General features: G+C 35.7%; 1 protein-coding gene across 5 annotated transcripts in view; it reads left to right on the top strand.

The window, feature by feature from the left end:
* LOC121415232 (ras GTPase-activating-like protein IQGAP1) overlaps window positions 1-12,077 on the top strand; it is a 153,867-nt gene that overhangs the window by 120,451 nt on the left and 21,339 nt on the right. For 3 of the 5 annotated variants that reach the window (XM_041608413.1, XM_041608412.1, XM_041608411.1), the window contains 4 exons: window positions 7,724-7,798; window positions 9,311-9,460; window positions 10,518-10,658; window positions 11,507-11,591. In XM_041608413.1, the coding sequence (XP_041464347.1) occupies window positions 7,724-7,798; window positions 9,311-9,460; window positions 10,518-10,658; window positions 11,507-11,591 (451 nt within the window). Of the gene's footprint in view, window positions 1-3,624; window positions 3,631-5,107; window positions 5,192-7,723; window positions 7,799-9,310; window positions 9,461-10,517; window positions 10,659-11,506; window positions 11,592-12,077 lie in introns of all 5 variants that reach the window. The other 2 variants (XM_041608409.1, XM_041608410.1) reach the window with 1 other exon arrangement.

Raw genomic sequence — 12,077 nt, 5'->3', positions numbered from 1 at the left:
TTTTTAAAAGAAAGATGAAATAGAGGAGTTGCCTGTGAGCATCGGATAATGTCCAACATCACATGGTGGAGGTTGTTCCTCCTTTTTATTGGAGAGTTTGTATAAAAAATTTGCATGTTCACTAGTTGACTGATCCGTATGTCATAATAGCCTGCTTTGTGTTTACAGTATACATGTACCCATTGGTGGCTGAAGCCAAAAAAAATTGGGGGACCACCACACATTTTTTGACAAGCAAAAAAAATAATAATAATAATTGAAGGGGGACACATCCCCCGCTTCCGCCGCCTATGCATGTACCTACTTGTCTAGTGTCAGGACAGGTTGTGTGTCCGGACGATCAATTTTAAACGGCCATTTTGAAAAATTAACGAGCAAAGTTAGTACAACGTGTTAGGCAAAAGACAGCTATACCGTAGCCCTAACGTTTTCATGAATAAGTCTATGGGGATGAAGATATAATAAAGTTTATTTTGTAGTCAGACCATCCCTCATGAATATTCATGGCCACAGGCTATTGCGTACTTTCAGATGCATTGAACAGATCGACTGATGTGGCGTTTTTAGAATTGAAGACAATGCGCTATTGTGAGCTTTCTGCAGTCAAAACAGTTTGAATCTCGCCTTGAACGATTTTTAATAGTTAATTTTTTTAATTAAACATTGAGGCAAGACTCTGAAAAAAATCCAAGATTTGTTTGTCTAGTTCATGGCTTCCAAAACAGTCGGGAGGGCAAGTACTGATGGAGAAAAGAAAATTGCGTATCGGTAATGTGCGCTTGCGAATGCTTGGTGTATTGCAGTGCTTTACTGCATCGCCTTTGTATAATGAATATCAGGCAATTTTGACGTACTTGCGTATCAGTCCACTCTTGGATGTGCAAATCTAAACGTCCCTTCTTCCCTTGCATGAGTGGATATATAGAGGTCACCTTTATATCATTTTTGTCTCTCTGTTCAAGTCAATTTATACAAACATACCTCGTTTTTTGTTATGTGTTCGTTCTGTGTTGGCATTTGGGCTGTTGTCAATTTGTATTGTCAATAAGTCAGTGTTCACTCTTCCCCTTTGTGTTAGAATATGTTTTTTGAAGAGAAATTATTTTCAAATATATGAATATGCGTTAACATGCAAACTGTTGTTTGTTATTTGGATGTCACAAAGTTGGAACTGTGAATGTTGGCAATGTACTGTGATAAAGTTGTATGTGCAATATTATGAATTAACTTTTATTGATTGAAATTGTGAAATCTTCCCCCCCCCCAAAAAAAAAAAAGAAGAAAAAGATAATTAAATGAATAAATAAATAAACAATCAATCAAATAAACACTTTCAAAAAAATTGAATATTGATGCAAAATACAAATTTTATCTGTTTTCTATATATTTGGCTTTTTTTATAAAGAATATTCATCATATTTTCCCTCAGTTATTTCCTTTCTTGTTTTTGATAAATATCCAAATACTATGCAGGAAGAAAAATCCTTAGGATGATTAACCCCATAACATATTTTTCTTGCAAAAATTGCCAACATGCATTATGTATTTTTACAGAATAAGGAATAATAGCCAGAAATCAATAAATTTTTATCTGACATTACAATTTTTTTCTTCCTTAGATAATATTGGCATGCTAGATATCTTGACTCATTAATTTATTTTCCTTGGATTGTATTTATCTATAGTGGTTACCTTAATTCCCATGATAGTTCTTGATCAACTTACATTGTAAATGTATTTCTAGCTTACATTCTTACAAAGAATTGTGATTGATCCGATCAACCTAAACTATGGAAGTCCTTCAGTGTCATAATTATTTATACAGGATATACATCATATTGGAACAAAGAGGATCACACTGAATTGTCAAGATAGGGAGTTTTCACAAAAACTACGCAGACGGTTTCTGGAATGTTAGGAATTTGTTGTGAAAAGCCCTTCAAAACAAAGCAGCCTTTGTAAAACTTGGTGAATCAAAACTGCAGTGTCAAGCTGGACTCAGGACAACATATTTGCAAATTTTTGTCAGCTCCGAATCTTAGGAACAATGTGCTGTCCCGGTCCACCAATTTTCGACAAAGACCCTTGAGCCGTTCATTGTGATTTGACGGGCACTGTCAATAGGATTACTATGTTGTAGAATCTGTCCCTGTTGCAATTGCGAAAACTCGCTATTACTGCATGCATGACAAATACTTTGAACATTTGCATTCTAGATGTAGGAATTGCTGGCTTTCCACAGTTGTGATTTATTGGATCAACCTCAACTATGGAAAGCCAGCAAAGTCAACATATAAAATGCATGTTTGTTCAATAAGTTTTCTAATTATGTATGTGTATCCATTAATTCATTAATTTCTTGACAATTTGATGTGTTTGCCTTTGTTTACAAAGGACATTTTGCAAATTTCCTGTAGAAAAAAATATGACACTGATGGATTTCCATAGAGTTACGATTGATCCAATCAAACATAAGTCTTTGTAAGACAAGGCCCATTGTTCATTATGTTGAAAGCTTATGTTTACTCATTTACATTGTCCGGCATTCATATCAACAATTATTCTCTACAAAGGGGTTTGCATGCATTACATGTTTTAATGCTCGCTGTTCAAAATGTGTGTTACATGCTTTATTCTACAGGGCAACATATATCAGCGATAATGTCCCGTTCCTTTAATGCCATGCCCTTCACATTTTCAGATTCTTAAACTTTCCTTACTTGTACCTGGCGTAGCTGGAAGCCTTGGTATTTTTTTTCTGACGTTTTCATTTCACTTCAATGGAAAACTTATTTTAATCCAAGTTAATTTGCCTAAATCATCCTTTTATAGAATGTGAATGTCAAAGCAAATATGTAGACCAGTTGGGTGTTTCATAATGCTGTTCGTAAGTTAAGAACGACTGGTCATCACGTCTTGTAAATGGTATAGCGTGTAAGAAAGGATCACCAGTCGTTTTTATGTCGCTCTTAACGTACGAACAACTTCATGAAACGGCCCCCTGGTCCCTATAACATAAAGCTTTAATTGATTGTTGAGTTCTGCGATCGATCGCATTGATTTATTGGGTATTATCAGTCATAAAAATCAACCCCACGAACAATCACTAGGGCTTTACAATGTATATCACAGGGCCCGGGGGGGGGGGGTGTTTCACAAAGATTTTAACCGCAATCGAATTGATCTGTATGCAGTAGTGCGCGTCCTGTCTGCATGATCTGACCAATGCGGTTATCCCTTTTATAACGCAAGCAACTAGGCATTTAAGTGCAACTCTAAGTCATACTTTGTGAAACACCCCCAGGTTATGCAAAACATATACCGGTACATCTTCTAAGTCAAATTTGTCCCTAGTTGAATACATTTTGATGGTACCAATAGAATTGACTTGGACAAAGTTACTTGTGTTTGTTGATGGTACATGTAGTGTTAGATCAAGGTGCGATGGTTATTGTCTTCAGTGTTGATGTTATCAATATGTTTTTGTTCCAAATAGCATTGCAGCCTTAGTAGTATATTCAGCAATGACACCATAATGAACAACATTCATTTTTTTCCATATCTCATCTCCCCTTTATCTCATTTACATATTCCTTGTATTGCGTTGTTTGCTGTGTGTATCAGGCGAAAGTAAGTTTGCTAGCCATGGTAATGATTGCATCCACGAGGCACATGTTGCATCTTTCATATCAGGTTGACTTTAGTACCAGCATCAATTTCATATCTCAGGAGTTTTATTGAATTTATTTTGCCCACAGATTAAAAAAAAAGATATAGATTTTTTAAAGAAAATAATTTGTATGTATTTCATTTTGTTTCTCTATTAAAGTAGGCATTGATGAAGTAGTTTCATACATGTTTCTCACAGTATAAACAAATGATTCTCATACAGGTACATTTAGAAAAACAATGTATATTTAGCAACACATTTAGACTTAAAATATTAGTATTGATATCAACATACCAGTACATTAGAAACTTCGCATTTGTTTAAAGAACTGCTGGATAATAATGCAGTATTACTTTTCATGAAAAAATAACATGGATGCCACCTTTCAGGCTTAAAACTGAATTAAGACCTCTTCACCTCATTTTCAGCTATAGAAATCACATTTTTTCTACAAAATTGCCCATTTTCAGACTTTTAAAAACTAAAGTGGCATTCCTGTATAAGCATGTGAAGGGAGAATGATGCTTGGTGTGATTTCAATGTTTGTTGTAATTTAGTGTATGTATTGATATAAGCATGCATTTTTTGCACGAATGATATTTGGTCGCTTATTTCGGTCATGCCAATTTGCAACCATCAATGGACCACAAACACATAGAACCACAAACAGTCTACTTTAATACTAAGGTTTGGATTTCAATGCCAATCTGCATGTACTGCATCCTGTGGTCATAACTAAAATAAGAGAAAGTCGTTTAAAAAGGAGAAATGAAACAAGTTAAAAAATGAAAGACAATGCATCCATGCTGCTTGATGTACATACCTTGTGGTTTTTGCTCTGGATGTTCTTGAAATGCTTCACAAACACTTTAAACAGCCACAGCAAGTTTGCATTCTGAATATTTTACAAAAGTATTTGATGAACAAGTATAAGAAAATAGACGTAAACGTTGTTCACATTCAGTTCACAAAAATTGATCAACTTCGATAACTATGATAGTAATCTTCTTTACATGCAAGTAGAATATAAAAGTTCAGGTAGTCATTGAAAGAAAATAAAGAATAGGGTATGTTTTATAGCTCCTCTAATTCTTTGTAATGTACCTCATTTAGTTTTATGTAAAATTCCACTTAGACAAACAATTGCATTGTAGTCCATAAAGTACCCTTTTTTAATACATACGAGAAAGATATATTGAAATACATTTTTCTTATAGATAATGGATAAGATAAGATACAATGACTGATAAATTGAAATATTTTTTCATAGACGATGGAATGATAGAATGACTGATAAATTTGATAGGTAGTCAAGTGCATGTCAAGCAACTATAAGATGCATGGTGTCCGATAAGTATGCAAGACTTTACGACTTGATAGTCGAGTGCAGTGTCTTCGTCTTAACACGCCAGTTTGACCTTTGACCTCCCGTAACAGCTATGAGTTAGTACAAGAGATGCAGCAGACGTTCATGAGTACGAGTAGGAGTGTACAGGTCATTGACAACAAACCGGCTGATGCGTGAGTTTAACGCACGCTGTATCGTGGATGAATATATGCAAGACTGTGAATGGGAATGACGGATGATGATTAGGCCCGAGTCATTGAAGCATTTTCGCAAAACATTCATTCAGTTTTGTAAACAGACAGTTGTAGTTAATCGTCAGGGATTTTTTTCCTTTCATGTTAGAATCCAAACAGTTTACAAGCAGTCGGTTAAATAGCTGTTGAATGTTTTGACTCGGCCCTGATGATTTTGAATGCAATCAGATCTGCATCTTGATAAAGGGAGCATGGGATGTAGGATACATTTCTCTTTTTTCTATTGGATAGTGGATATTTAAAACCTAGACATTATAATGTAATAAAAATAATATTATAGGAATCGTATAGTGCACGTATCCACTTTGTTAGGTGCCCAAGGATCTAGTGTACCGATTCCTGTCCTAACTGTTTATAAAGTTGTTGAAGGTATTCTTTCCCAAAGGTTAATGTAAGATTTCTTTTAAATTTAGAGCATCATAATATACTCATGTTTCGACTTAGGTATGTTTTTTTCCAGAAACTTACAAGACACACACACAGATTTGCAATGGATTTAAATCATATTGAATTTGAATTGAGCCCAATTTGTATCTCTTTAAAAGTACGCACTTTGAGATCAGCGTTTGAATTTGAGTTGAAGATGTTGACCCAAGATGGGAAACTTGCAACAACAAAAATATCAGTGTCATGCTGATTAATGAAACAAAGTAGATATGCTTCTTTACATCCAGAAGAGATACAGAAGAAGTTCATTGTAAACTGGGAAATCTAAAGGTGGAATCTTCTTGACATAGTTTCAGCAATCATTGCCCATTAGGAGTCATTTTACATATAATAGATTTTTAAATGGGCCATGGGTGTACTTCTCATATTTACACATTCCAATATCATATGCAGTCCACATGTATATTCATTTCCCTGAAATATGATTTAAATTACATTACTTTCTCACAAACCTTGACATCTTGTACATATCCCATTATTGTAGACCATTCAGAGCTTTGCATGTCAGTCTCTTCCCACACAGTAATTCAAATCCATTTGGACAAGTTGGACATTAGATAAAAATGTTATGATTATTTTTTTTTGTCAAATGAAGTATCTTTTTTTGTCTTTTTGAAATGCATCGTTCATCAGATTATTTGTGTATTCAGAGTAAGTGTTGATTCTAACCTAGCCCATCAAGCTAACTCCCTTGCTGGGTGTCCGGGGAAGCCTTGTAATAAACCCAACCCAAAATCCCAATAACTCTACATGTAATCCCACTGTTATTCCAGAAATTGTTTATGTAAAAAAAAATGCCTTTGCCTTCAGACTCCTTGCAATCCTAATATCGACATTAAATTGAAATGAATTTTCTCTGAACTATGTTTAGAAGAGTAGCTACGGTATGGCTTGTGTGTAAGGATTGCGAGGAAAGGAATTTTAGTCTGTAGTTGATGCAAGACTAAAGTTTATTTATTCTTGAGCAATATTTACTTCTTATTAGACCATTTCTGAAGCGTGATAAATTGTAAAGTGTGCATGACACTCATGATTTTTGTATAAGCTGCATTACAAAACAGAAATATACGATGCTTGTCTTTGTTTCTGACAGAAATGCTTGTGAAAAACTGTATCTTTTATTGCTCTGCATGAAGTTGTTCAATCTTTGACGGTAAATGTTATCTATACTGCTTGAACCAGTGCTGTCTTTGATAAACATGTTGTACAGGGGTGTTTCGTTTTGAGTATATATGGATACTTCCATTTCAAGAAATGAACTTCACCTGTACACATTGACCATTTTATTGCCAAAAGCAACTTACAGTAGATCTCCAAGGTTTACATGGAATGTTATTTGAATGTAAAATGGCAGAACTGCATGTTTATTACAGAGATGATAAGTGTTGTACGTGCCTGAGGGGAGACCTTACCCCACCCCTGTTCTTTTTATTTTTTCTGTGATGTACCCCTTTCCTGTTATTAAATGGTTTTGATACCATTAATGCTTGCTGCATGTTCGCTGGTGTCCTGGAAAACAATTCTTTCAATGTAGTGATATGGTAAGAAGCTGTACAGGACCTCTTCATTAATTCCTCCTTTAAATAGTTCCAAGGTGTATGCTCCTTGCTGGTATGTATCCACTTAGTCTAATGTAGACGGTCTGAATTTTTAGGTTGTCTATAAAACACCATCATGGCCAAACCAACTTGGTCTTCTAGCAGATAGTCTGAATTCTCAGATCATCTAACACCATCATGGCTAAACCAACTTGGTCTATTAGCAAATGGTCTGAATTCTCAGATCGTCTAGCACCATCATGGCTAAACCAAGTTGGTCTATTAGCAAATGGTCTGAATTCTCAGATCGTCTAACACCACCATGGCTAAGCCAACTTGGTCTTCTAGCAGATGGTCTAATTCTCAGATCATCTAACCCCATCATTGCTGAACCAGCTGGCGGATATGATGATGCAGATGAATTCTTGAAGATGTTTTATCAATTTTTTTTCCTTGCTTGTTTTAGTTCCAAAGTTGATAGAATGATGGAGATTGTGACAGGAAACCCTATGGTCATCAGGATGGTCGTCACATTCAACAGGTAACGCTAAGTATATCATAACTCTTATTTCAAAAAATACTTAATACATAAGATTTAAATGGTAGGTCTGTATTCTGAAGTCTGGTTTAAATTAGACCATGGTCTAACTATGTGCTAAATTATTAGAAGAAATTTTGGTAACATTTTTTGTTTCTTATGCTTCTTGTCCTTACATCATCACGCTATAATGGCGAAGAAAACCAATTTAGTTATTATCCCCAGACAGTGTGAATGATTTGAATAACAGATGAGCTGATAAATTAAACCTGTACTTTTAGAGATTTATGTAACAAATTGCTTTCCATACTTAAAGGACAAGTCCACCCCAACAAAAACTTGATTTGAATAAAAAGAGAAAAAATCAACAAGCATAACACTGAAAATTTCATCAAAATCGGATGTAAAATAAGAAAGTTATGACATTTCAAAGTTTCGCTTCATTTCACAAAAACAGTAATATGAACGAGCCAGCTACATCCAAATGAGAGAGTCGATGATGTCATTCACTCACTATTTCTTTTGTTTTTTATTGTTTGAAATATGAAATATTTTGATTTTCTTGTCATTGTCATGTGAAATGAAGTTTCATTCCTCCCTGAACACGTGGAATTCCATTATTTTAACATTTTGTGCTTCAGGCAAGGTGGTCCTATTCGTCAAATTCGTAAAAATTGAAATATTGTATAATTCAAACAATACAAAACAAAAGAAATAGTGAGTGAGTGACATCATCAACTCTCTCATTTGGATGTAACTGGCTCGTTCATATAACTATTTTGTTAAAAATAAGCAAAACTTTGAAATGTCATAACTTTCTTATTTTACATCCAATTTTGATGAAATCTTCAGCATTGTGCTTGTCTGATTTTTCTCTATTGATTCAAATCAACATTTTTCTGAGGTGGACTTGACCTTTAAACCATGACTTAGGACCAGAGATTAAAGTAAACCAGTCTTCAGATTATGTGCCATACATGTAGGATTTACACTTTCCATCTTGATTAGATACTAAAGCGCTTCAAAGCAAATTAGAGAAGAAAAAAAAACGTATACATTACAGCTTTGAACCTGAAAATGAATAGGCCTATGTAGATGTTTGTCTGCCCAAAATACTTTCCAAATGCTTAAGGGATAGAATAGTAGTGGCAATAACAATCAATTCTGCATGTACAGTATCAATAGATACGTGTGAAATTGTGTGACATTCCTTCGACGAATCCTGGGGAATTAAGTGTTTCTTCTGATTTATGTTATCCTTTAAGAGTAAAAGACAAGTGTTTGTGATATTCCTTGGTACCCTATGCCCTGTTTGGCAATAGATTGCTGAAGCAAGGAAGAAAATGTACTGTAAAGGAGAAATTTGTCCCGAACACAAGATACGATAGCTATTGTTAATTTTTAAATTGCTTTGCTTCTAAAAAGTATTTGATAAATATTTATATGTGAATACCAAATGAAGTAGAATTTTCTGAACGAGTCCTATCAAACATTTATTTATTTTTTTTATGACAGAGGTCAGAAAGGTCAGAGTTCACTGAGGGACATCCTCCAGCCGTTGGTAAAGGGAGTGATGGAGGATAAGAATCTAAACATCAATACCAATCCTGTTGAGGTCTACAAGCAGTGGATTAATCAGATGGAAACACAGACCGGAGAAGCCAGGTATAAATAAAAAGTAGAAAAATAATCATAATGATAGCAATGATGATAATGATAGCAATGATGATGATGGTGATGATGATGATGATGATGATGATGATGGTGGTAATGATGATGATGGTGGTAATGATGATGATGATGATGATGGTGATGATGAAGGTGGTGATGATGATCATGATCATGATGATGGTGGTGATGGTGATGATGGTGATGATGGTGATGATGGTGATGATGATGATTATGATGGTGATGATGGTGATGATGATGGTGGTGGTGATGATGATGATGGTGGTGGTGATGGTAATGATGATGGTAATGATGATGATGGTGATGATGATGATGATGGTGATGATGATGGTAATGATGATGATAGTGATGATGATGGTAATGATGATGATGATGATGATGGTGATGATGGTGATGATGATGGTGGTGATGATGATGATGATGGTGGTAGTGATGGTGATGGTGATGATGATGATGATGATGATGATGGTGGTGATAATGGTGATGATGATGGTGATGATGATGATGATGATGATGATAAGATTAATAATAATAATGATAATGCCAATGATAATACCAACAACAACAAAGCTAGGTAATGATGATAATAAGGCCTGAGTCAAACCGGGCAGTCCACCGGTGACCGCCATCGTAGGGCATGTATTATTTGTTAAAGTGTCAAATTTGCTGCTGGCAGACAACAAATACCTATTGATTTTCACCGTCAATATTTGTAAGCTTCTGAGACCCTTCCGTCAGTTTGGCTCAGAACTGAATAAAGAGAAATGATAAGTGTATGAGTGATAACTACTATTTCTTCATCAACGTTGAAATGTGCAAAATTGACTTCTAAGTGTATTGACATGATTTGCAGTGCCTTAAATGATCATTTGTGTAGACAACAGCAGTAAAGCTACATGTATTATGTGGAGGGATGATATATTTTGTCACCCGCAACTTGAATAGGATTATGAGTGCCCATGTCTATGATAATGCAATCATCACCTAAATGGAAAATGTAAGTATTCCTCTTTCCAATTTTTATTTTCAACAGCAAGCTACCTTACGATGTCCCATCAGATCAAGCCTTGAAACACAAGGAGGTCTTGGAGAGATTAGATGCATCCGTTACACAGCTTGGTGAAGTCAGCAAGAGGTTCCTCAATGCTATCATCTCATCCGTTGAAATGATACCGTGAGTACTCCTATTCCCTGTTCCTAATTCCAAATGTCCTGGGCGTCATTGTATAACAGTTGTTATGGTACTACCATGGTAACAATGCTCATCAGCCAATCAAAATCAAGGATCCATGAAAGATACCCTGCATCAGGGCCCAGGGGGCCATTTCATAAAGCTGTTAGTAAGTTACGAGCGACATCACAAATGACTGGTGATCCTTTCTTAAGTGCTAAATGATCACCAATGAACATTTAATGATATCATTTACCACAAGAAAGGATCACCAGTCGTTCTTAAAGTCACTCTTAACTCACGAACAGCTTTATTATATGGCCCCCTTGTCCCAGTAACACAGAAATTCGCACCTGTTAGGAGGCTGGCAAAGTGTGGATTGACGCCTTGCCAAAGGACGCCAGGCCGCTTTGGGATGATCATGAACCTCTGACCACAAGATGAGAGTTAAAACCACTATATTACAACTCTTTCATGGAGAAGATGCAGTTTCAGACAATAAATACCGCCCTAGATCCACTTGCCCAGGAGAGAATCAATGCATAGTCTGTTAAAGTGCATTTATAAGAGTACACATATTACACCTCCCAGTATTACAATAACAAGGCTTTGTGTGTGCAGCTCAAGGGATTGGCTCCTCGATTTGAGAGGATAATAAATTTTGCCCAGACTGTTGCAAGAAATGAGCCATTGTGTCGCAGACCTAAAACCCCTGGCAAGGGCCAGTCCCCAGACTTGAATATTTTTTTAAATAAAATATGTATCTTTAAAACCCAAAATTCATACACAATGAAATTATATATGTCTTTATTTGACCTTGTTTCTTCTCGCTGATGTTTTCCTTGCAATAGGTATGGTATCCGTTACATTGCCAAAGTCCTGCGGGAGTCCCTTCATGCCAAATTCCCTGATGCATCAGATGAAGAGGTTCTCAAGGTATGTTATGATAAAATTTTGTACAACTCATACGTTGCTTTCAGCAGGAACAAAAAGTTACCTGGGGCCCGTTTCAAAAAGACTCGAGTAACTCCGGTAACTTTGCTATTATGGCAACTACCGTGGCAAAGACAATCATAATAAAGTTTTCTTTAACAGGCCTGCCAACTGCTCCTATTTTAAAGGAGTTACTCCTTTTGGGGAATTTTTTTATATACATTATATCATATAGGGAAAGAAAACTTTTTTGTTCAGATATTATGTACAGTCATATATGGGAAATATGATGCACCACGCCGTACATCGGGGTACCGTAGTACCCCGGGGTATGGCGTTGTGCAGCGCCATCTCGTGTTGTAATAGTGTACAGTTACATTGTTGTCATGGTGATCACGGTCGTACGATCGGTGCGACAATCATGACAATGATGGGGACAATGATCACAACGCCTATTTCCTTTCTTTGATACAATCTTATGCCAATAAG

This window comes from Lytechinus variegatus, chromosome 5 (assembly GCF_018143015.1).
Source record: "Lytechinus variegatus isolate NC3 chromosome 5, Lvar_3.0, whole genome shotgun sequence".
NCBI lineage: Eukaryota > Metazoa > Echinodermata > Echinoidea > Temnopleuroida > Toxopneustidae > Lytechinus > Lytechinus variegatus.
The sequence above is the reverse complement of the archived record's forward strand: the minus strand, read 5'-3'. Positions and strand labels throughout refer to the sequence as shown.